This window comes from Struthio camelus, chromosome 18 (assembly GCF_040807025.1).
Source record: "Struthio camelus isolate bStrCam1 chromosome 18, bStrCam1.hap1, whole genome shotgun sequence".
Classification (NCBI taxonomy): Eukaryota; Metazoa; Chordata; class Aves; order Struthioniformes; family Struthionidae; genus Struthio; species Struthio camelus.
In genome coordinates, this window is record NC_090959.1 from 1,536,931 (window position 1) to 1,561,833 (window position 24,903).

General features: G+C 50.4%; 2 protein-coding genes across 7 annotated transcripts in view; both read left to right on the forward strand.

Moving 5' to 3' along the window:
* The window catches only part of LOC104146960 (fer-1-like protein 4), a 45,699-nt gene extending 26,222 nt beyond the window's left edge, over positions 1 to 19,477 (forward strand). For 2 of the 4 annotated variants that reach the window (XM_068912729.1, XM_068912728.1), the window contains exons 28-45: positions 367 to 528; positions 836 to 995; positions 2,074 to 2,177; positions 2,512 to 2,643; positions 3,307 to 3,355; positions 4,136 to 4,242; positions 4,630 to 4,761; positions 5,496 to 5,606; positions 6,092 to 6,219; positions 6,713 to 6,883; positions 8,856 to 9,010; positions 11,671 to 11,849; positions 13,500 to 13,585; positions 14,326 to 14,424; positions 14,722 to 14,963; positions 16,889 to 17,172; positions 17,874 to 17,974; positions 18,634 to 19,477. In XM_068912729.1, coding sequence (XP_068768830.1) covers positions 367 to 528; positions 836 to 995; positions 2,074 to 2,177; positions 2,512 to 2,643; positions 3,307 to 3,355; positions 4,136 to 4,242; positions 4,630 to 4,761; positions 5,496 to 5,606; positions 6,092 to 6,219; positions 6,713 to 6,883; positions 8,856 to 9,010; positions 11,671 to 11,849; positions 13,500 to 13,585; positions 14,326 to 14,424; positions 14,722 to 14,963; positions 16,889 to 17,172; positions 17,874 to 17,974; positions 18,634 to 18,814 — 2,583 coding nt within the window. In that variant the 3' untranslated portion in view covers positions 18,815 to 19,477. Of the gene's footprint in view, positions 1 to 366; positions 529 to 835; positions 996 to 2,073; positions 2,178 to 2,511; positions 2,644 to 3,306; positions 3,356 to 4,135; positions 4,243 to 4,629; positions 4,762 to 5,495; positions 5,607 to 6,091; positions 6,220 to 6,712; positions 6,884 to 8,855; positions 9,011 to 11,670; positions 11,850 to 13,499; positions 13,586 to 14,325; positions 14,425 to 14,721; positions 14,964 to 16,888; positions 17,173 to 17,873; positions 17,975 to 18,633 lie in introns of those variants that run through there. The other 2 variants (XM_068912730.1, XM_068912731.1) reach the window with 2 other exon arrangements.
* A 1,112-nt stretch (positions 19,478 to 20,589) lies between these two features.
* Positions 20,590 to 24,903, forward strand: part of LOC104146961 (arf-GAP with SH3 domain, ANK repeat and PH domain-containing protein 1-like) — a 42,161-nt gene continuing 37,847 nt past the window's right edge. The window contains exon 1 of one of the 3 annotated variants that reach the window (XR_011135357.1): positions 20,590 to 20,824. Coding sequence is in view for 2 of the 3 variants with exons in the window: in XM_068912702.1 (XP_068768803.1) it covers positions 20,699 to 20,824 (126 nt within the window). In the remaining variant the exon portion in view is untranslated. The remainder of the gene's footprint in view (positions 20,825 to 24,903) is intronic. The other 2 variants (XM_068912702.1, XM_068912701.1) reach the window with 2 other exon arrangements.

Below are 24,903 nucleotides of genomic sequence, written 5' to 3' on the forward strand. Positions count from 1 at the left end.
CCCAGCCTGTGCAGACAGCAGGGCTTGGGGAGGGAGTCAGCCTCAGGGCTCAAACATGCCTCTGAGGCCTGAGCAGATGCCAGACATGGAGGGTGCTTGACATGAGAGAGAAACCTTTCTGGTAGTTTAAAAGCACCAGAACCCTTGTGTTTGTCCTCACGGCATGAGCTTGGATCCTGGGTGGCCATGAGGTTGCCATGAGGTGCAGCCTCATGCCTCTCTGGGCATCCTTGTCCAGTGGGGTGAGTGGGTTGGCAGTGGGCTGGAGGGGGCTGGCATCATGGCACTGCTGGGCAAGGGTGTGGGCCGTGTGGCCAGGAAGTGCCTGGCCCATCTGGAGCAGCTGGGCAGCTTTGTGCACTTCAGATCCTGTTCTGGGGCCTGCGGGACCTGAAGCGGGTGAACTTGTTCGAGGTGGATCAGCCCCAGGTGATCATCGAATGTGCTGGGAAAAAGGTGGAGTCAGAAGTGATCGTGGCCTACAAAGAGAACCCCAACTTCACTGAGCTGGTCAAGTACATGGACGTGGTGAGCGAGAATGGGACTGCCTGCCCCTGTGCACAGTCTATCTGCGCGGGACAAGGGTACTGGAGGGGAGCTGCCCCAGGTCTGTGCTCTCCCAGTGGCTCCCCTCTCCCAGGGCTAGAGGGTTCAGCTGTGGATCAACGCTTTTGTGAAAGTGCTTGCTGAGAGCTGCCTTAGCTGCGGTCCACCACCAGTGAGGTGCTGGTTTTAGGGCAGAGCTATAAAGTGCTGTCAGACCTCCCCAGTTGTGGCAGGGCTGTGGTGGGTATTGGCCTTGCTCCTACAAACCCTGTATGTGGCTCTTCTGCAGGAGCTCCCAGAGCAAGTCTACTTGCACCCTCCCCTCAGCATCTTCGTGGTGGAAAAGCGGGCATTTGGGCGCACTGTGCTGGTGGGGACCCACATTGTGTCCAATGTGATGAAATTCTCTCCCAGAGAGCTGGAGGAGGAACCGGAAGATGAGCCCAAAGGTGAACTGCTTGATGGGAAAGGGTGTTCCCAGATCAGGCAAGGCTCCCATGGAGGGAGCAGGGAACTTCTGTGTAGGGCAACGATCTGTGGCCCTTCTGCCCCTTCCTAGCCGGGCACTAAAGACTTTGTCCAAGAGATGTAAGGTACCCAGCAAAAGCACACCATGGGGCAGGAGCAGGATTGGAGGCAGGTTGTGCTCCTCACTGGGAAAATGTCTGCAGCATTTCTGGAAGTGGCTGGAGTCAAGTGATAGAGTGCTGGGTAAACGTTAGCGTCTCTCTTTGGGGTTTGGGGTGTAGTGACTTTTTTCTCCAAGATTACCTTATCGTTTGCCTCCCCATCACATGGTCAGGACTGTTCACCCATGGACATGACACTTCCTCGTGGTCTCTTTCCTGTCCACTATTTTCTTCATATTTGTGGGAACCAGAGGAAGGGGCACAGCTCACGAAGATGTCTCAGACCAGCAGGCCATTTAGCTGGGGCTAGATATTAGCCAATATCTTATCCCTGTAGGAAGTTTATGTCTAGATTCAGAGATGTTTAGCCCAAGAAAAACTATTGTAATAATCTATTTCAACCTACTGTGTAACCGGGGTGGTGAGCAGTCCCCAGTGATACCTCCATCGAGCTTTAGAGAGTGTGAGCCAGTCCACTAGGACCTAAGTTTAAAGCTTTCCAGTTCTCTCACACAGTTGTGTCAAGGACTGCTTGTTGAATAATGGAGTCAATAAATAGCTCTATGACAGCACCAGCTAGAGCTCCTGATCTGGGAGCATGTAAATAAGCATGGCATGAAGGGAAAGAAGTGTGGGATTGATCTGTGGTGATTTCTGAATAGGGAGGTTATAGCTTGTAAGTCTAAGTTCTTAGGAGTCAGCAACAGGCATGTGGATGACAGTGGCCAGGTCTCAGCACTGTACTTCGTAGGGTCTATTAACAAAAGCTGTGAAAGTCACCACACTGTAGTGGGGTAAGAGAGAGGTTTTTCCTATGGATTAATAACAGGTCTAAGAATAAGAGGCAGTAGGCAGAAATAAATGCATGGGAACATGAAGCTGTCTCTCTTCATCTCAGCGCAGAAAGTCTCATCCCGGCCCCTGCCCTCTCAGGCTGTGATAAACATTGGCCTGGCACCTGGTGACCCGGGTCCCAGCACTCGCCCCCTGAGTCTTGTGAAGGTGAGTGATGTGTTGGGCCTGCCAAATTTGGAAGTTTGGAAATCCAAACTGAAGTTTAAGAGACAGACAAAAAAGTTCAGAAGTTCAAAGTCACATTTTGCAACCTTGTGCAGTGACTACTGCTGCTTTGGTAGCAAAGCACAAACCCAGAGCTATGTGTAGCTTTGCGCCTCCTGTGCTATGCCCAAAAGCTGAGAACTCTGGAGGGCCGGGGGGTGGGGGGTGGGGTGGGGGGGGGCAGTCTCAGGGCAATCGTGCAGTCTGCAGCGTGTGGTGTGTGGGTGTCCCGTGTAGTCACTTCCTCACTCTGAGCCCTTTGCTCTATGGTTTTAAGGCCCCTTTGAAGAAAATTCCTATCAATAAGTTTATAAAGAAAGATGATGAATATGAAGAGGAAAAACCAGAGTTGGAAGAACTGGATTGGTGGTCCAAGTACTATGAATCCTTAAAGGAGCTCAGTAACCAGGTAATCTCTTTTGACAGCTCTCACCAGAGGGGAAAAGTGGCCACACTGGCTTGAGGAAGATGTTCTTCAAAAGCACTAAGTGCCATGGGAGTCTTTGTGGCATGGATCTGCAATAAGATATGGGCTTTTCTGTATCAAACACACTAAAGGTAGTCAGGTATCAAACATCCACCAAATGGACTGATTTCAGTGGGCAATGGATGCTGAAACATCTTTAAGGATAGGAGCCCAAGTGGTTTTGAGAATGGGAATCAGTTCTTGAGTTTTTTTAGGCGCTCCTGAAAATCTGACATTGTTGATTTTAGCTGCAGTGTAGGGTCTTCCATGCTGGTTACTCTCTGGCCATCTTCTGAGAATGAGCCATGGAGGTGTGATATAGCCTGTGGTGCAGGTCTGTCACAAATCTCAAACCCCTGCTAGCCCTGTGCCCATCTGGATCCCAACTAAAAAGCCAGCAGGAAAATCTAGAGAGAGAAAAAGGTATGCATTCCAGCTGTGTTGTTAAGGCACTCAATGGATACCCTCTAGAATAATGCTAATGCTAATTGATGTCAGAAAGGTATTAATGATTCTACCAGAAGGAAAGCTTTGAGAGAACTGTGTGCTTGGAAGGAGAAGACTTTGCTCTCTGGGGTGTGGGGTCACTCTGTGTGTGTGTTTCAGATGCGCAGCGATGAGGAAGATGCTGAGAATGATGACCTTAATGATGCAGGTGAGTCTGCTGGCAATACCCAGCTCTTCTGTGCTCCTGGGAGCTGAGGAGAGCAAAGCTTTCCATGGTCCCAGATGGCGCTGCACTTGTGGAAATGATGTCTGAGCAGGTAATGACTTTGCAACATTCAGCAAACACAGCACAAGGGAGAGCAGAGAGACTAGAAACACTGGCAAGAACTAACAAAGGTGATTTCAAGTTGAAAACACAAAACTTTTCTTGGGAAAGTTGGGAAAATTGTATTGAAGTAACGGCCTTCCCTAATGGGTGAAAAATCTGCAGAAAAATCAGCTGCAGAGATTGTAGGATTGTCATGGTGAGAGCAGGAAGAAAAGGGCAGATGAACAGAGAGGGTGATGGAGAGGCAAAACCATGGGGTAGCTGGGAATCACTCTGTGCACGTGGAGAGGCCTCAACCAAAACACAGGATTCATTCAGAGGTAACAGAAAGACATTAAGAAACAGAGGATCTGGGAATGATGACATGCCTGTAGGGTCAGATTTGCTGAGTTTCTAAGCAGTGGCTGGCCTAGCAGTGACCTAGAAGATGAAACAGTAGGTATAGAAGTGATGTAAACCCCAGTGAGGGAGAGGAAGTGAGGGGGTGGGGCTGGGGTGCTATGAGAGCGCGTGATCCAGACAGCGATAGCTCCAGTTGCCCTGATGCAGGATAAAGTCCTGGCTGAATGCAAAAGGTGTTGCCAGGGTCATTTTGTAGATGGGAAATTGAGACGATGGGAGAGAACAAGATATTTCCCAATCTTCTTTTGCCGTTTATAGATGGAGGGAATTTAAATGCAGCCTCCATTGATATAGAAGCAGAAGAGGAGGCAGTAGCTGAAGCTGAACCAACTCGACCCAAGAGGAAGCTCATTGCCACCCTTCAGGTCGGTCTTGGGCTGACAGATCTGACCTCTTTCAACTCTGTCCCTTTTGCCATATCCTTCTTGCCTTCTGGCAGTGGGGGTTGCACTGGGATGGAGAACTTGACCCAGCAGTGTGCCCTGAGCCTCATCCTTGCCAGGCCCTGACACAGCTAGTGAGACCTTGGAGCCAAGGCTTATAAGAGGGACTTGTGGTGAAAGAGCTGAGATATGTGTGCACCTCTGGGGATGGACATGAGATGAGAGAAACCCATAACATTCTGCACTGAATAATACTGGGGCAAGGCAGGACCAGGTGAAATGGCTGAAGCAGCCAGAGGATGGTCTGTCAGAGTCTCCTTCCCTTTAAGATGGCAAGAAAAGGCCCCAATGACTTTCTGTTTATTTCAGATCTACAACTCTGAGCTGGAAAGTGAGTTTGATAATTTTGAGGACTGGCTATGTATCTTCCCCCTTCATCGCGGCAAAACAAATGAGGATGAAGATGGAAATGAGGATGAACATTTTGTGGGGAAGTACAAGGTATGATATCATTCGAAGGACGTTTCCACTGCACATTGAAGAAAATCCTTAGGACAAACTGTATCTCAGAGCATGCAGACACCAGCAAAGCCTTGGGAGAGGGCAGGTGTGTACAAGGTGATATGAAGGCACAGTGAGACATGGCCAGGGTTGTGTCAGGGCTGCTGAAGTAATTGTGTGCTGTGGTCCTTTCTTAGTTGGTAAATGCACCTGATTTACATTCTTCTGCTCTTACAAAGCATCAAGGGACTCTTTTACTGGTGGGATTCCCTAAGTAGGATCAGTATGCAAATAAGTGTTAGCAAGCATCACTGGCTTTAAAATTAGTAAAACTTGTTTAAAAGAAGCATCATTCTCCCACCCAAAAGCTTTTGAAGACCCTGAAATACTACTACAGAATTTGATTTAAGAAGGTCCTTAAAAAACCTTTAGTGCCTCCCTGCCTTTGGCAGTCCAGGTATGTGGCTGGAGATGCTCAGTTCTCCCGGTGTTGGAAGTGGTCTGATAGCCTGCAGGATAACCTGCCAGCAGTGACTACTTGGGCCACATGGGTATTGGACACCTTGATGGTGCTTTTGAATAGAGTTGCCCCCTTGGGCACAGGGTATCTCTGGTTCACTTGGGGTGATAGCTCTGATTTCTCAGCATGCAAGTGAGGCTGGTCTCAGTGGCTCCAGCCTATCTGAGATGTTCTTTTTTGTATCTTGTTGTTATCCATAGTATCTTTTCTGCAGGGTTCCTTCTACGTCTACCCTGCTGAGGAAGCTGGCATGGAGCACAAAGTCTCCCAGGGTGTTCCAAGGAACAGACCCATCAAGGTTCTCGTAAGAGTTTATATTGTTAAGGTAAGTCTCTTGTCGTGGTGGCAGTAATGCTTGGAGATCTGTCCTTAACTAAGGACCTCCTGCCATTCTTCACTTGGCTAATGTGAGCAGTGGCCCTTGTGAAGGGCTCAACACTGGCTTGCAGGCTCTGCCAGCCCAGTGGGAGTCAGCTATGGCGAGGGCTGGCATTCACGTCTTGTCCATGGAAGCAAATGGGGAGCTTCCCAGACCTTGTAGCTTCAGGGGTTGCTGAAAATTCAGGTGAGCGTTTCTCGGCTCCTCTCATTTGCCTTGAGACAGTGAACTGGGGAACAAGTAGATGGGACAACAACTGGAAACATTGGTGCTTGTTGACTGGAGATTCGCAGCAAGTACCCGATTCCCTGCTGGGGCAGCTGCTGGCAAGGCTTGACCACTTGTCTTGGGTGGTCTCAGGCCTGTGCACTGTGGCCTGTGCGTGTTGCTCTCTGCAGCTGATGTATGGCAGAACCTCTTGTGTATTCCAGGCTACGAACCTGTCTCCAGCAGATCCCAATGGCAAGGCAGACCCCTACGTGGTGGTGACGGTGGGGCAAGAGCAGAAGGACACGAAGGAGCGATACATCCCAAAGCAGCTCAATCCCGTATTTGGAGAGTATGCAGGAGGTCTTCCTTTAGCAAGTTTAATAGGAATAGTGCAAATCTGGGGCTCACATTGTGGCCCATCATGTGGTGGCTTCAGTTCCTCTTTGCTGGAGAATCCTGTGCTGTAACATACAGGTCCCAAGCACATCCCCTATGTCTGGCTGTCACAGGAGCCGTAAGTGTTTGGGTTGAGAGGGAAGCAATCCCAGGGGCTAGATTTACCAAAGATGGAAGCCAAACAGCAACAGAGCTTTGGAGCACTCTTTCCGTAGCTCCAGGACCTCTACCCAAGAGAATATACTCCTGAATTAAAACAAAACAAAACAAAACAAAACTCCTTACTTTGAACATGCACACTGAGAACTTCATGCCCTGAACTTAGGCAAAGGCAAACTCTTATCAGTCCCTTGGGTTGGCAAATACAGTTCTTAAATGTGTAAGAGCGTGTGTTTCATTTCCATCTTCTTTGCTAATCGCACCGCTCCCCATCTGCTTCTGTCCAGAGTTGTGGAGCTGACTGTCTCCTTTCCCGTGGAATCAGAACTCACTGTGGCAATATTTGACCATGATCTGGTTGGATCAGATGATCTGATTGGGGAGACCAAGATTGATTTGGAGAACCGATTCTACAGCAAACACAGGGCCAACTGTGGCGTGGCTTCACAGTATGACATGTAGGTATTTAAGTGACACGTTAGAGCCATGAGACTGGTTCTTCTTTCCTACTGTTCAGGTTGGTAACAGAGCACTTCCAGTTTTGCAGGATGGAGCTGTGCTGATGTTATGTTGGAAGCGATTAAGTGACTTTTGAATCAAACAATCTGACTCCATCAATTAGATTTGATACCCCTTTGAGCAGTGAAAACGAGGGTATAAGCAGAGCCCTTTCAATGCAGGCCGTGGGATATTGCAAAGGGCCTGGAGCAGCAATTGCTTTGCAACTTCCTGGAGCATGTACAGGAGGAAGGGAAGTACAGGAGAGCAGAGGAGTCGATATCTTTAATTAGTCCAGGTCTTTCTGGCTGTGTTCTGCTTCCAGCTGGAATCTTGTTTTTGATGTCCAAAGGAGCAAAATTGAGCCTTATTTCATGTAGGGTTCTGAGAGATTCTGATTTTGGTTTACCTTGGGCTGAAAACTGCAGCATGTTTTGAGCCAGCCTGGCAGATCTGTTGTCCTTGTGCAGGGAGGGCAACAGCTATGAGAAGGGCTGAGCTGCTTGCAGTCTGTTCTGCGCATCTTGGAGCCAAACTCCAAATACCATTATTAGCTAGGAACAAAGCAGAGGTGACTTTTTGAAATGAGACTAGCAGTGCTGATTCAAGGCAAAGATCCAGGAAGGTGGTTTTCCCAGGGAGTGGATTCTGGCACTCCAGCTGTGCTGATCCCTGCAGTCTCTCCAGCCAAGAAAAATGTGACTGCAGCCACCTCAAGGGGAGGAATAATAACTCTGCTGTAAGTGGATGCCCAAGGGAGGACAGGGCAGGCATATATCTCCACTGAGACACTTAGCAACCAAATATTTTCAGCTCAGGAGATTTGCTGATGCTGCTGTCCAGGCTCTTCTTAACAACATGTAAACTTTCATCCATCGTATCCTTTGAGCAGGCATCCCACAGATCCACTATGCATTATATGGATAACTCCACCTGCTTTAATGTGTCTGGCTCATACCAGCTTCCTGTGATAGCTCCACTGCAGACTAATGTATTTTGCATGTAGTAGCAAAAAATTCTCTCACATTTGTGAGCTGTGGAGGAAAATGCTTACTTGACATTAATATAATTTTGACCTCTTTCAGAAAGTAGAACAGTTTCTCTAGCAGTGGCTAGTCTTGTGAGCAGTAAGACTCATGATGACTGTTTTTCTTTGGTCTTATCCGATATGGATCCTCTTATGTCCAATAAAATAGCTGAGCTCACGCTGTAACTTTTCCTTCCAAGGAAATGCTAACTTGAGTCTCCCCCCTCTACCCAGGAAGCTTTTCTCACAGTATTGATGGGACAGCTGCATCTGAGGTGTGTCCATCAATTTTTATTTGAACTTGACCAACAGATGAAAAGTTAGCAGGGGAGCTGAGAGACTGATAGGCAGACATCTGACAGCAATGTTGCATGCACCTCGTTTCACTAGGCAACCAAGTTTACACTAAACTTGCTCGACCTGTTTTCACTGTTCAGAAAGCTCCCACTGTTGTACACCCTCAAAAATTAGATCTGAATTTTTCTGGGAAACTTGGTTAGCCTCCTGCAGTGGACCCACCAGAGGATGATTAAGCAGCTGAGGTGGTGGCAGGTTTGGCATATCAAACTTTGGTTTTGGGGCAGTTTTTTGCAAACAACTTTTCTTCTCTCCCTCTACTGAAGATGAGTCTCCAGAATTGCTAAAACCTCTCTCTCCCAGTTAAGACCTGCTCCTCTTGCTTCTCTTAGGCTAATGGTTATGTCATGTGCAACCCTGGCTTGTTCCAGGGGAGGAGCATTCATTAAGTTTTCGTGTGCCTGTGAGAAAGAAAATCTGAGGGCCCAAAGAAAATCTGAGCAGGGTCTGGTGGCCCAGCCTGTGCTGGTGGGAAGGCAGGGATGTCTTACAACCTTAGAAGAAAATATCTGTCATGTCTAAATGAAAACATTCTCCTTTCCCTGCAGAAATGGCTATAACATGTGGCGAGATGCTTTCAAGCCCACACAGATCTTGGATAGTTTATGCAAGAAGAACTCGCTCCCTGCAGTGGAGTACAGACGGGAGGAGGTCAAAGTGAACAATCAAGTCTTCAAGGTCCCTCTGGAGGCTTTTCCTGAAGGTACAGAGCACTCCAAGTGCTCCCTTAAAAAGCCACCTGTGCTCAGCAATGAATGTGCTAATGAACCTACCAGCCTCTCCTCCTCCAAGTGGGAGGCCAGTTGGACTGTTGACCCCCACTCTGTGCCCTGCGAGACCCAGGGTTTCTGGGTCACTGTGGGGAGCACCCTCGGCATACTCAGCAGGCCCAGTAATGTGTTTGTGCTTGGTGGTGCAGTCTGGCCCTGGCTAGGTAGATGGTGGTGTTGTGCTGGAGGGAGATATGATCCGGACTATTTGATCCCAAAGTGGATGAAGCAATTGCCCTGCGAAGTAACCCAGCTCCCGTGGCAGTGACGTGCTCATGGTTTTGACGGCTTCTTGAGCAGAAGAAGGCTTAGCGTATTCTAGTGGCTGATGTTGGCAAATAGCTGTATCTCTACCTGTTTTTGACCACCATCACTAAGATACTGGTGTCTTTTTATTGTTTTGGGGGAATTTTTCAGTCTCCTTTGCTGTGCTTTGTTGGTTGAGTCCTTCAGTGATGCTCTCTGCTTTGGGTGGCTTTGGGTACTTTGGGTGGCTCCCCACTGCTGTTGATTTCCTTCTTGCAGGCAGCTGCCTCATCGTCTTTGCCTTTTTTTTTTTTTTCCCTCTTCACTGGAATTATAAACCCCTCACTGGGGCCAGTAGCATCCAAGGATGTGGCAATCTTTCATCCTCTACATCAGCAGTGATGAAGAACCTCCCTGAGCACAGCCCTGGGCATTCGTGCTGCATACATTCCCTCCAGTGCCCAACACTTGGGCATCCAAGTCCAGCCTGGAGGGAAGAATGGAGCGGACTTGATCTGCTTGTGGATGGCTGGATCCTGTGAGGCAGTGCTGCCCATCCTGCCCAGAAACAGAGGGATCCGATGTGTCCTGCCAACTTTACCTTCCGCCCGTTTCAGTGCTGCTGTTCCTCGGCTTTCCATTGACCTCTATGGGCTGGTTATGTCGTGAGGGGGAAAGAGATCCCAGTCAGGACAGCATAGGGAGCTTCCGGAAGCCCTTTCCCCTTCCCTCAGGTTGCTGGGTAGCCGGGAAGTGAGAAATGGGGTGCTATCCTGGCACTCACCTGGCAGCCAGCACCTCCTGCCATGCTGGCCACTGGGACCCTGTGGTTCAGAGATGGGAGGCATGAACACACTTCCCTGCTCTTCCTCTTGGAAAAATGGCACTGTCTTCACTTTCCTCTTTCCCTTCCTCTTCCAGGTGCTTTCCATCTGCTCTTTTGGAAATAACTGGATCAGTCTTCCTTTCAGAGTCGGTTTAAACAGGATTTCAGATTCTGTCTCTAAAGGTTTTGTTCATTTAAAAAGACCCTTTTCCTCCTCATTGTATTTTCCCTTGGTTCCATTTGGGAATCCCTCTTTTTCCTTTTGCCCCTTTACCCATCAGTAGTTGTGGTTGTTTCTCTGCTGGTCTTATCTCTTCCTGAAGCTACAGAGCCTGCATAAGCCACATCATCAGCCTCAAAGGCTCTTTGCCTTTTTATTCCTAGCTGTTTTCTTCTCGTATTTGAGCCATTTTGGCTAATTCCCGTTGTGTCTACAGTCTTTTCTCAGATGGGTGATTGCACTAGGCTATATCTGGACTTTTTTGTTGCTTTATGTGAAGCAAGACCAAGAACTACCCATTTTGTCAGGGCTCCTATTGCCCCCACTAGTATTTAAAAGAGCTGTATTTAGAATGAACCCATTTATTGATTCTGACAAAATCAAAAAACCCAGATAGGGATAGCCAACCCCAGCTGCATGCTCCTGCTGTGCATGTGCAATGCCTGGGCCTCAACAGGGAGGCTGATGCTTTCAACACTTTTATCTCAAACATCCGGGCTTGTGTTGGAGCCCACTGGCTCTTGGAGTCGGCAGTGGGTGGCTGTGGTTCAAACAAGACTGCAGTGGCTTGAGCTGAAGTTGGTGCTGAGGAACACCTCACAGCTGTCTCACCTGGCCTTGAGGTCCATTACAAGGGCAGCTGTGTCCCACAGGGACACAGCCATCTGGGGACGGCTTGGGCTGGTTTTGTCTCAGACTGACCTGCAGACAAAGAGTTGATGCTTTATGTAAAGCCCAGAGCAGGGGATGGGGTGGGAGGTTATTGTGTCATTGGCCATGGCTTCCTGCTTTTTGCCCCACCTGCAAGCGTTACTTGGTCTTGAATTGCACTGCCTCCATTTGGCTTGACTTTGCACTAAATGAATCAATTAACGGTGTGGACTGGGCAGGGCAGGGCCGTGCGTCACTGCTGAATGACAAGCGGTGCTTCCCTGGAGTGCTTCTGGGGCAAAGCTGCTCACCCCCGTGGGTCTGCCAGCATTACCACAGAGACCTGGGTAGTTAAATTCACCCAGAGGGTCACAGCCTGCTCAGTATCTCCTGAATCTTTTGGTTTTTGGCCTTCTCCCCTTATTTCTCTTAGTTTGTTTGTCTCCTGCTCATGATTTTCCACATTGCTGCAACATATTGAACACTTTCCCTTTATCCTTGCCCTCCCGCTTCTCCCTGTTCTGTTCTTCTGGTGAGGTGCTTGTTTACCCAGTCCACCGCCTTCCCCTACTTGTGTTGAGACTCATGTCCTGAAGCGGCTCTTGCTGACCAGATGCCTTCATCTACTAATTGGCTGCGTCCTGCTGCAGAGGCCTTTGTGAGGAATGAGAGAGGAGCGGCAGATGAGAGCTGGTCAGCACATGATGAACATAAGGCTTTGTATGTCTTGCAACACTGGGAAGAGATGCCAGGATGCGGGTACAAGTTAGTGCCAGAGCATGTGGAGGTACGGTCCCTTTACAACCCGGAGAACCCTGGGCTCGTGCAGGTGAGATGTGTTTCCTTGGGTAATCTGGACATTACTATCGGGAGAGACCTTCTGGGCTGGTCTGGACATTACTATGGGGAGAGACCTTCTGGAGAGACCTTCTGAGACCTTGCTGGTCCTCAGCAGCTAGGCTGGACCCCCATTTGTTTCTTGTCTCCTCCTCACTGTGAGCCCTGCATGCTACCCCTTCCAGTGGGTGGCTGGAGCTGTGTCTCTGCCCAGCCAGCCCTATTAGGGAGCATTGGCCTTGACTATCCTTTGCTCAGATCCACTATCCAACCGCTAATGATGCTCCTGGATACCATTCCCACAAGGGACCTCTGTCCATTGATGATGTGGCCACCAAGCTAGTAGCCCAGCATCCTTCCTGTCTCCTCAGGCTACAGGGTGCTGCTCTGACAAGGCAGCTATGTGGGTGGCAAGGGACTTGCTCTGCCTTCTGGCCATGCCACCACCATGCTGGCTGCTGGTGTCCTTGCCTTTCCCTGTCTGCTTCCCCCCTGGCACCAGCAGCAGCCCCCCAACCTCCTTTTAAGTTAAGCCTCTCTGCCCTGCCTCTTCCTCCACTTTTTCCCCTATCACTGCTTCTTTGCTCCCCTACAAGAGCCCTCTTCTGTCCCCTTGGCTTCCCCCTGCTTGCCTAGGCCAGCAGTGCCGGTCCTTCCCCTTGCCCCAGATGAGCCTCAGCAGTTCTGCCAATGCCTCAGACCTGGGGCATGTGGTCTGAATCCTGGCTTCCCTGTAAAATTATCAGTCACTGGCTGTTCAAATGGCAAAAACTGTTCCCAAGCTGTGAACTGAACATCACTGGGGCAGCCCTGCCTGCAGAGAGCCCAAAGCAGCACCTCCAAGAGCTGGCGCTTCCTTCTGCCTATATCAACAGCTGTGTATTGAACCCTGGCCCACGGCCTGTCCCTTGCAGAGTGTCCAGAGTTGCAGTGCCAAGACGGTCTGCTCAGTGATAGGTCTACCCTGGAGCCAGGGTGGATGTGTGATTCCCAATTTGGAAAAGCTGAGATGTTTTGCCGGATAATCAGCTGGGGGTTGTCCCTTGCAGGCCCAGGACACCCCAGGGACATGATGTAACTGCTGCTTGGAGGAGAAGTGTTCTTTCTCAGTTTTATGCAGCGTAGTAATTTGAGCTCAACCATTTCAACACCCTGCACTAACATCTCCTGTTCCCTTGGGTACCACAGATCTATCACAAAGCAGAACTCCGCAGACACACTGGTGTTGGTCAGCAGTGGAAACACATCTGGGGATGGGAGGATCAAACCTGTCATTTCACTTTTCTTGGCTATGCCAAAAGGTTACATCTTCATGAAGTTGTTTTTAAAATCAGAGTGGGATGTTTGCTTATGTTTGAAATAGACTCAGTTCAGCTGCAATGTTTTTTCTTGGGTGGTAGGGGGAGGAATAAGCTATTTTTTGTAGTTTTTTTTTTTTTTCCAGTCCTATCTAAAATCCAGGTACACGAAACTGAAGTGCTGGGGCATCAGCAGGCAGCTAGTTACAGTAGAGCTGGGGTTGGAGGGAGTTGAGCTAGTGGCTTTCTGGAGAGAGCTTTCCTTGCTGGACTGAGTCCCTGCTCCTTGAAGAGCTGGAAGGTGGTCTGTCCTTTGAAATTTCTTTTCTGTCTCCTCTTGTCAGGGCTCCCTGCACATGTGGATTGACATGTTTCCAAATGATGTCCCTGCACCACCTCCTGTCAATATCAAGCCACGACTGCCAATCAGGTAACACCCATGGGAGCAGGACTGGGTCTGAAGAGCCCATGTGGAGGATCTCTGTCCCTTGCTGTGCCTGGTGGGATGCAGTGCAGAGTCCTGCACAGGCTGGCAGATCTGCGCTAGTTTGGCAGCGCCCTGGCACACAGCCCTCCTCTGCTTCAGCTCTGACTGGGGGATAGTGTTTTGGGCCTGTCAGTGGGGGGCATGAGTGCTTCAGCAGCTGAAGTTTTTGTGAAGGGTAGGGTTAATCTCCTCTGAAGCTGGACATGGAGGACATACATAGAAATCTAGGTCTAAGCTAGTCACCCAGCTCTGTTCTGGCTAGTTGATGACCTCTGAGTGCCTGGAGAAGAGAAATTCATGGAGGGGATCTGCTGTCTTAAATGCTCTATTGAGTCTACTGAGATGATGGGTCCAGATTCTTCTCGGAGGTGCACAGTGAAAGGGTGAAAGATAAAGGACACAAATTGCAGCTTGGGTGGGTTTCCCAAGCATCAGAAACTTGCTGTGTGTAAGGTGTTTGTTTTCACTGCGGGTGTTTGACCTGTGGGGTTGCAGCCCTGCGTTAAGGGCTTTGTGCAAGGCTGTTGGGCCTGCCGAGCCAGAGGAGCCTTAGGCAGGGTCCCATGGGACTTTTGTGGTATGTGGGCTCAGGTTCTACTGCTCTGCTGATGCGGGCTTGACCTGCCCAGCCAGGCACCGAGGGCAAAAGCACATATCTCACTGTGCCTGGATCCCTCCCACAGCTACGAGCTGCGTGTGATTATCTGGAACACGGATGATGTGATCCTTGATGACATCAGCCCAATAACAGGAGAGCCTTCCAGTGATATCTACGTCAAAAGGTCTGATGGGAGCCAGGGGCCAGAGCCTGGCTGTCCTACTCCCTGCCCTGACCCGTGCCCCTCACTGCCTCCTCTGAACCTCTGCTCCTCCCTGTCCCAGTACAAAGTGCCCCACTCCAGTCCCCTATGCTGACTGCTGTACTCCCAAAGATGCTGATTAGGTACTGGCCCAGCTTGGCTGTCTGATCCTTCCTTTCCTCCTACCCCATGGCGTTTGTCCCCTCTGTCCTTCTACTCTGCGGTGCTGCCTTTGGGACTGGGTAACAGGGGTAGGAGATAACTGAGTTTCTCCTGCAGCTGGATAAAGGGCCTTGACCACGACAAGCAGGAGACAGATGTTCACTTTAACTCTTTGACTGGGGAGGGCAATTTCAACTGGAGGTTCATCTTTCGCTTCAACTATCTCCCAACTGAGAAGGAGATCACCTACAAGAAGAAGGATTCTGTCTTCTCCGTGGAGGAATCGGAGTTTAGGGAACCAGCTGTTCTTGTCCTCCAGGTCTGGGATTATGACAGAATTTCAGCTAATGACTTTCTAGGTATGGCATGGTCTGTTGGGAGTGGGATGGCCTTGTCCCTATCTTGCTCCGCTCACCTTGTGTGAACACTGCAGCTTTTTGCACAGGGCCCAGCTCTCTGAGAAGGGACACGAGCAGCACCAGGTTGATGTTTTTGGCTCAGCAGCCATCTGGGCTGGCTTTTCCCAAAAAGTGATAGGCAGAGCCTGGTGGTGTACATCCACCCTACAGAGACGTGTAGAGCTGGCAGGCTTGTCCCAAGGTCTCATTGTCCTTTTCTGGGACCTGTTGCCCCCAGGACTGCTAGGTTCTGCCTCCTCACAGCCTATCTGTTAAACCTACTTAGTGCCCTTCCTCTCTCTTAGATTTGCAGTTCCCAAGGACCTGGCAAAAAAAGCAGCTTTCCCGGTAGCTCATGCTGTGCATGGGGACTGGCAGCCTTCTCAATACCTTTGGCATTTGTCTCACCACGTCCCGTTGCTGGAGGCTGAGCTCCCCCCTGCCCCCTGCTGCTTTGATACTTCTCAGTAACCAGACTCGCTCAGCTGGGCATGCAGCAGGGACATGGCAATGAAGCTGGGCCAGCAGTGATGCTGCCCACGTTTTGACACAAATACTTCTCTCCTGCCTCTGCTCCCATCTCCAAGTTTGTAGCACTCCATTCAGTTATCCCTCCCTTCTTCAAACCTTGACCTCCTTGCTAAAAAGCAGCCTCTCTGACTTGCTGTCTCCCAGGCAGAACAAAACTCACTTGATTTGTCATCCCGCCATAGTTTATTCCAAAGGGTTTTATTTTCATGAAGCTCTCTACCAGTGATGATCTGTTTGGCAGTGGTACACAACAACTGCAGAAAGCATTAGACAGCTATCCCAGGGCTTCCTGCCCCATACAGTCTCAGAAACATTTAGGCAGGAAGGGGCCTCTGCAGTCTCTGCTCTTAACACCCTGCTCCAAGCAGGGCTAGGTTCAAAGTAGCTCAGGCTGCTTGGACCTTGTCTGAGTGAGTTTTGAATATCTCCAAGGATGGACATCCCAGAACCCCTCTGGGCCCCTGTCCCAGGGCATTACCATTCTCAATGTGAATTTTTTATCCTTAGTTGGTTTGCCTTGCTGCAAGTTGTATCCACTGCTTCCCATCCTTTCACCGTGCACTTCTGAGAAGAGGCCTCAGCTGTTCTCTAGCTCCCTTTAGGCTGTGGAAGATGCAATAAAATCTCTCTTTCATCCTCTCTTCCCTGGGATGAACAAAGCCAGGTCTCTCAGCCTGCCCTCCTATGGCATATACTCCAGCTCTGACCATCTGGGCTACTGGACTCTCTCCAGTTTGGTGACACCTTTCTTGTGTTGGGGACTCAAAACTGGATACAGTATCCAGATGCAGTCTCACCAGTGCTGAGCATAGGGAAACATCCACTTCCCTCTACTACTGGCTATGCTCTTGCCAATACAGCACAGTATTTGATTTGCTGCAAGGACTCGGTGCTGAACTGGGACGGCAGCTTCTTCCAAGGGGAACAGGCTGTTGCAGACATGAAGACTGGCTTGAACCTTTCAATGAGTTTTCCAGATTTTATAATTCCTTATTAGAGTTTGCAGGAACAAGAGGGAAAAGGGAGCTTGGGCATGTGAGGAGAGCAGGGTGGGACACGGCAACAGAGTGAAAAATGACCCACTGTACCGCAGGCAAGCCAGACTGGCCACATCAGAAAATGGAGAGGCAAAGCTATGACTTCTGCCTCTTAGTTTCTAACTCTTGGTCTGGTCCTTTCTTATGCTGAGCTTCAAGTTCCCCACCTGAAAATGTACAGGAGTCTGCTAGATCATTCCAGCAGCTGGGGCCTGCTGCTGGTGGTGGGAGCATGGCTGAGACAGGAAGAAGGCCAGCTGGTGTGTGGGGCTGGCCTCAGGATTTCACCAGGAGCTCTCCTCTTTGGTGTGCCCACAGGCTCCATTGAGCTGAAGCTGCATGACATGGTGCGGGCAGCCAAGAGCTCAGAGCATTGCACCATCAAGATGGCCAAGGAGAATGCCACACCTCGCTTCTCCATCTTCCGAAACAAGCGCATGAGAGGCTGGTGGCCCTTCATCAAACTCAAAGATCAAGAAGATGAGGAGAGAGAGGAGAGGGAGGCCAAGAAGAAGAAGAAGAAGAAGAAGAAGTGGAGCAGTGCAATCAAACCAGAGGATGTTGAGTTCACAGACCCCAGTGGGAATAAGTACTTCCTGACGGTAAGATAGGGTGCTGGCAGGGTTGAGCAGAAAGCCAGTGTTTCACCTCTGTCTTGACAGGGCAACTGGTCCTGCCTGCACATTACCTGCAGCCAGGAAAGACCTAGCTGCCTGGGGCTTTGTGCAGGGTCCTGGAGACTTGCCCCATCTGTTGCATCTGAGCTTCATCTCACACAGAAACGCCAGCTGCAGTGATGTGCAGTGGGCATCCAGCCTCACATCTTGCTCTGTGCTTACTGTAGAGCAGTGCTCAGCAAGGGGAGACTGTGAGGTGCACATGGCTCCCTGTCAAATAGACAGGACAGCACCAAGCTAGGCCTGTCCCAGTGTCTCTGCCTACCCGAGGCAGGCAGGAGGCAGGTGCTTAGTGTCCCAGGGCAGGCCTGCTGCTAGTGGCCCTGTTAGTGGACCATAGTTTGTCCCCAGGGGTGAGGTTGCATTCAGTGCTAGTGTGGAACACTGCAGCCAAATCTGGAGAGCTGGGGAGCGCATTATAATACAGCGCCTTCCCTGAAAAACAGTTTCTGGCCAGGCTGCAGTTCCCTCTGGTTACAAAGTAGAGATCTCTGTGGCTAATGGCTGGAGAGAAGAGTTGATTGCTTGAGCATCTGTCAGTGGAGCTGGGAGGTAAATACCCAGTCCTGGCAGGTTGGTCTGTGAAGCAACATAAAGCCTGTGGCTCAGGTATGTTCCCCCTGCAGGGTAAGGTGGAAGCAGAGTTGCAGCTGTTGACTGTGGAGGAGGCTGAGAAAAGTCCTGTTGGTTTGGGCCGAAAAGAACCTGAACCTCTGGAAAAGCCCAAGTGAGTATCCATATTCATCACCTTTAAAAAAGACAGGCTGGGGCTAGGGACAGTTGTGTTCTCTGGTGGCTGGTCATTTGGGAAGATGGAGCAGGCATTGACTAGTGAGGAAACTGAGAGCAGAATCAAGAGGCCCTGGGCTGGGCTCAGTCTGCGGGACTGAGGCTGCAAGTGGGTTCCCAGAGCTTAAGTGGCTCCAGCAGGCATTGTGGCTGCAGCAGCTGGGCTAGAGCTGATCTGAACAGGTTACTCAACCCAGCTATGGCACAGTGTTGCTCCTATGAAGGGAAGCTCCAGTTCAACCATGTGAATGTACCCAGCTGGCTGAATGGGTTCAGAATAGCTCTGCTGGATGCTGTTCTGGAGGCTCAGTGTCTCTAGCTCTTTCACAGGAGCTGTGGTTACTGCATCGGCTATGGGAGAGAGAAGGGTGTGGGAGAGAGAAGGGTGTGGGGTGGGCCCCCCCTCCTTCCCTCAGGCAGTGAGATTGGTTGGGGGGAGGAGGCAGGCCAGGCCATGCAGCTCCTGGGATGATGCTTTCCTCAAGTAGCAGGAATATCTGGTGGCCCATGATGATGGCAGGGCACCAAAGCAAAGGGGACAACACAGTGCTCTGTGAATGGAGCCCGGGCTGAACTCTTCTTCCTTCCCTGTTCCAGCCGGCCGAAAACATCTTTCAACTGGTTTGTGAATCCCATGAAAACCTTTGTGTTCTTTATCTGGAAGCGGTACAAGAAATACATCATTGTGTTGTTCATTGCTGCTGTTCTGACCGTCTTCCTGGTTCTTTTGATCTACACCATGCCTGGGTACATTAGTGAGAAGATCATCAATGGATAAATGCTCTCTGGAAAAGGACTACTCAAAGTCAGGGGTGATTATTGCAAGAGCTGAGATTGGACCAGAAAGTTTAATGAAAGTCTGCAGGTGCCCAGGCAACTTTGAGTGAGATGCTTGGAAAAGCGGCCTGTCTTTGGGTAGTTGTATTTCACGCTAAGTACCCATGAGATGTAAAGTAACCAAGTACGTAACATACAAGGCAAACTCCTTGGAGGACCAGCTTTGGGATAAATTTGTTCTTTGTTGGGGGGGGAGAAAGGAAGGACTAGAAAATTATGATGGCTGGGGCTAGCCACACAGACTTGGCAACTAAAACCAGCTGTTGTCTTTGGGAGCAGTTCTGGCAAGGATGGCGATACACAGAGCAATCTCCTCCCATCACTGCACCTTCTGCTGATGTTCCAGCTTGACAATGTCTGGCACTTCCCAGGCCTCTGCCTGAAGAAATCAAAACAGCCTCCACATGTTGTATGGGGGAAGGTAGGTCTTGTGTAGAGTCCTGGTGGAGGTAGGACCCATAAGATCTTTGAAGGAGGCTCTCTGGGGTGCTGCTGCAGCTGCTTGGTGAAGGAGAAGAAGGATAACATAGCCAAGATCCACTTTGAGCTTTGTTTTGGATCTTCATTTTCACTGGAATAAAAAGCTCCTTGCCTGCTCTCTCCAACATTGGACTTTCTGGCTGCTTGCTCGAGGCTAAGGCCTGCCTGCCTGCACGGTCTTCTCTGATGTGCTTTCACCCTTCCTCTGTGATAGCACAGCATTGGGATATCGGTGTGGGTGTTGCCAATGTGAATCTGTATTGTATTGGGCTGATGTTAATTACATGAGACTCATTCTCAGTGTAGTCTTCACTGCCCTGATGACGTCTACTTTGAAGCAGGTTTTGTGATAGCTGTCTGTGAGATATGTGTGCTCTGCAGGCTGGGAAGTGGCTCCCAGGGCAGAGAACTGTTTGCAGCAGGAGGCTCGCTGTGTTTATAGGGACTTCTTGCCTGTATATGTGCCCAAGCTATTTAGAAATGGGCCAGACATGGTCAGGTGGGGACTCTGGCTGGGACCCTGCAGCCCCTGGTTGGGGGCAGGAGTTCAGCTGGGCTGCTGGGTGGGGTGCTGCTTGGGGCGGCCCCTCCAAGGGCACCCTTAGGATGCAAGGGGGAGCAAAACAAGCTGCAGCACCAGGGCTTGGCCTGAGCTGGGCCGTCGGGGAGTGACAGTGCTGTGTTCAGTGCCGCCTCACCCCAGACTTGGTGGCTTTCACGTGGGACGTTGGCAGTCACAAACAGCACCCTGCACATCTAGCAGTGCCCGGTGCCCCCCAGCACGACCAGTGCTCCCGGCATGGCCAGCACATGGCGCCAGGCCAATCCTCAGCGTTCAAACTGCCCTCAGCTGCGTTTTCCACGTTACCACCAGACTGTGGCTCCCGTGACTCAAAATGAAGTATCAGTCGCTTTCTTCCTCAAAACGCTTCAGCTCATAATCACAAGATTTCTAGCTGTGTCACAGGGTGTGGGGGGTATGAAGACGTGTGTACGTTATGCAGGACCCCTGTCTGTGTGTGTATGTAGGTGAATGCAGGGGGACAGCTCTCTCTGAGTCTGTGTGCGAGAGGGGCCCCCCTCTGCGCTGTGTGTTGAGGGGACGTGTGAGTGAGTGTGTGTGCGCGCGCGCGCACGTGCTGTGCAGGACCGCAGTGCACTGGGAGGCTGCGAGGGCGATCAGGAGCCTGTGTAGGGAGCAGTGTGTGGGGGGTGTTGTGAGGTAAGGGGCTCCCTCCCGCCCTTGCTGCCGCTCGGGGCCCTCGCCTCAGCCCCGGCCCGGCCCAGCCCTGGCTGCGGCTCCTGCAGGCAGTTCCCCTTTCTGGCGCCGCCTCGACACAGCGCCATGGCGGCCCTCATCTCGGTGCGTGACTTCGTGCAGCAGGTGCAGGAGGACCTCAGCTCACCCACCACCTCTGCCTTTGTCAGCCACATGGGCCGCTGCAAGGCCACCGCCAGCAGCCTGGAGGAGGTGAGCCAGGGGGCTGGGGGCTGCGGCAGGTGCTGAGGCCGGCCGGCCCCTGAGCGGGCTCCACACGGGGGCGACCAGTGGGGTCCTCGGCCTGGCCAGGGCACCGAGCACACCCCAGTGAGGGCTGTTGCGCCCCAGCAGGGCGGGTGGCAGTATGGCTGCAGGGGTGGCGGGGTGGCTGCAGGGGTGGCAGGGTGGCCGTGGGGACAGCCAGGCGCTGCCTCCCTCCGAGCTGCAGGCAGGAGGAAAGGGGCCCTTTGGGGGTTGTTGCCCGTGGGGAGATGGGGTGGGTGGTTGGCACGTTGTTATGCCACCAGTGTGGTCCCACAGGATCTGCGCTGGTTCAGGTGCCGGTGTGCCGTTTGGCATAACGAGTGAGAGCCCCGAGGGACCCTGCTGTGCTGTGCAGGAGGACCTAAAGCAAAGCTGATTGCAAAGGCATGTGAAAGGGTCTAGCCGTATCAAGAGGCTTGGTGGGAGGGTGACAGCTGCCAATCAGTGGCAATAAATGCAAAGAAGGAGAGGTTCATGAGGAAAAGTTGTATGTCTTACTAGGCTGACACATCATAACTATAAAAAGAGTACTGATTTTCTTTTTTTTTTTGTCCAGACAAGTATCAAGCTAAAAACAAAACAAAAAAATTAAAGGAAGTTCTTTGTAGGGGGTAGGTTGTTTGCTTGCTTGTCCCAAGTTAAACTGTGGGATTCATTGATGTGGGACATTTGGAAGCCAAATGTATAAATGGCTCAAAAAATTCACATTCCCCAAAAACCTGGGGAAGGGAGTGAGCAAGGGAAGGACCCTGGTTCAGCAGAGGGCCTGGCTTTCAGTTGCTTGCTGGCCATATTCAGCATCTCATTGCCCAGCTTGAGCCGCCTTTACTTTCACGGCTTCTTGGGACTCGGCTGAAAACTGAGACAAGTACAATGTAATCACCACACTGGTCTGCTCCTGGGCTGATCGAGGTCCTGCTCTCTCATGACAAACATCAAAGAGATTTTGCTGCTGTCTTGGGGGAGGACGGTATTCTTCATGGTTGGCTACCTGCATTGGCTGGCTTTCCTCACGGCTGGGTGGTCCAGAGGGCCCCGACCCCCTTGCTGCCTCCTCCTGCTAGGTCTGATAAATATGCTGGGAGCAACTAAACAGCATTTCCTCCATGTCATATTCCTCTTTATTTTGTAGTTTCAGCACAGGAGGGGGAAGTGCCCAGGACTTTATTAGGGTCTGTTTATGAGCTCTGACCACTGCACTGTACTGAAGTCCTCCAGAGTGTGGGATCAGCTAGCAGACCTCTGCAGGCTGTGAGTGGTGTGTGTGGAGCCTGTAGATCATTTTGTCAAAGTGATGGTCGCTGTGGTTTTTGTATAAGTTTTCACGTCTCTGGAAGCCAGAACTTGCTCATGAGTCCTGGACGTGGTGCAATTTCCTTGTGTTGCTTAATTTTCAACTGTTACTCTATTATCTCTACCAAAAGAAAAACTAAAACTTTGGTCATTCCAAAGAGCTGCTACATCAGGAAGCTGTGGTCAGAGAGAAAGCACATACTACTGAGTTTGTCAAATCGGCAGGGCTCTCGGCTTGGGACTTATGTGTCAGAGTTGACAGTAAACTCAAGATAAAATCCCACTGCTCCCTCCTCCCTGGGCCATGCAGTTCGTATGGGATTACTCCATGGTAAAAGCAGAAAGCAATGATGTGAGCCATGCTGGACAGGCAGCAGCACTCCTGTGAAGCAGAGAATACAGGGAGTTGGTTTCTTCTTTCGGTGCAGACCTGAGTCAGATCTGAAAGGCTGCACTGGACGGATGGCCAGGAGAACCTTCGACAAACGGAAAGCTAAAGAACACGCCGTGACGCACGAGCATTGCTATTTCCTCACTCTGGAGAGACAACACTCCTTGGCTTTCCAGGAGCCTTGCAGAGACCTGGGTCAGACCAGAGACCAGAGCATATCACAGTTTCATCCTTTACAAGCCCCTGCCCCCAAGCTATGCTACAATGTTTTCCACTTCATGCTTACTGGGCTTCTCTTCACCCTGGCCACTGCTCCAGACCAGTGTTCAAATTGACTTCTTGCTATTTTTCTGCGAAATTCATGACCATACAAAAATATGCAGCAGCTTGGGCCGACCTTGGACTCAAGACAAAGTGAATTATTGGTATGTGCCCTCTTTAAACCCAGCCTGGATGTATTTCTGGAAACCACTTATTCCCACATGAGTTATAGGCTCCATGCAAAGTTGTCTTGTGAATGTTAGTGCCTTGTATATTCAGAAGGTCAAACTAAGTGAACTGACAGTCTCTCTTGGCCTGATACTTTCTGCATTCTTGAAAACTAACAAGAAGGCACCGGTGTTCTGTGACACCAGCACTGTGGGAATTATGGGCAGGCATGAAAACAGATCTGAAAGAGCTGGAGCCATCACGACTCTCTGTTCCTTGATCTCATCACTGAAAGGCAGAAATATTTATGCCTGTGACTTTTGTAGTAGTTGAGAGAGCAGCTGTTAGTGAAAATGTGAAGAAAATTGTACAGCAAAAAGTCTCTGAGTGTGCGCAAGTAGTCTTAAGTTGGTAAGCACTAATAACTGAGAGCAGTCCCAGTAGATATGGTATAAAGCACTAAACAAAGCAAGAGCCCTTGGCTGAGCAAGGAGAGCCCCAGCATGGTGTGAGTTGAGCCTGGGAAGCGTGGGCCAACAAGGTAAAAGACAATTGAGCTGTAGGAAATTTAGCTGCAGGGGAGGGAGGTCAGCAGGTTTTCCACTGCTAACTCTGGAAGCAGATCCTCAAAGGGGAAGTTACGTAGCTCAACTAAATGCGGAGCGAAGTCCATGCCTTCAAGGCAAACTGGTGCAGATAAAAATACAGCCAGGAAAGGGGATTTGGAGATTTGTGCACCGAGTGTCAGATATGTAATTTTGTGCCTTGTGGCCAGTTTAGGCAGTTCATGATCCCTGGAGGCAGTGCTGCTCTTGAAGCTGGGCTGACTGAACTGAGGGAGCTCAGAGAGGTGGAGTTGCTGGTTGGTGATAGCCTCAGGGTTGTCATGGAGCAGTCTCGTGGCTGGGGCAGACACTCTGGTGCTGCTCCTTAGAGTGAAGAGAGCTTCCTGACCTGAAAGCATCAATCTAGCAAGCAGAGAATGGTCCCAGAAGTGGGGCTGGGTCACTTCTGGAGTTAGGTTATACCTTTAGGGAGGGGGTTGTCAGAAGAAAGGAGGAGGGAGGCAGGCCCCAGATGTGGGAGATTCAAGCGTCTGTGTGTGGAGAGCTGAACTTCTGATAAAAGATGACAGGTAAAGATGACTGACATCACAAGGGAGTGGGACAGGCTCTTGCAACATTTTGGGGAGGAGGTAGTAGAAGGGAGTGTGGGGGGAGAGAGAGTTTGGAGTTTGGAGGCTATTAGGAAGTTGGAGATCAGGGTTTCTGCGGTGGTCTCCAAAATACCCCTTCCCAGTGCCAAGCACAAGGCCAAGCAGAGTCTGATTGTGTGGCTAAAAAGCTGGTTTAGGGTGGAGGAGATCAGAGATGTTTGGAACTGGGAAAACTGCCCAACTGGAGCCTCTACAAGAGAGATAGATACACTTCATCTAAGCTAGATGGCTTCCCCTTAAGAAGGGTAAAGAGAAGCTTTTGAATTAGAGAGAGATGAGAGCTGACAAGTGCAGAACAGTGCTTGATTTGGAAGTGTGTACTCTGAGCAGAGACAGTTCACCCCCTTCAAGTAAAGGAAAGGGCAGGTGGTGACCAGAGTGAAATTGGAGCTGACAAAGAACTTTTGGGACAAGTAAAGGCTCATTTAAACAAGGAATAGAAAACCAAACCCACCCTGCTACCTGTTTCTGTGTGAATGCTCAAGAATATTCCTTATAGTGTGTCTTAATGTAAAGATGGACACTGAGATAACAGGCGTACCAGAAACTTTGTGGAGGGACAGCAGGACATGGTAGTGCCAGGGTATGAACTATTCAAGAAAGACAGAGTAAGCAAGTGTTAATGGATGAGGGATGTAGTAGGGTCACTAAAAGGATCACTAAAGATTTGTTTTTTACCTCTGGATAAAAGCCACA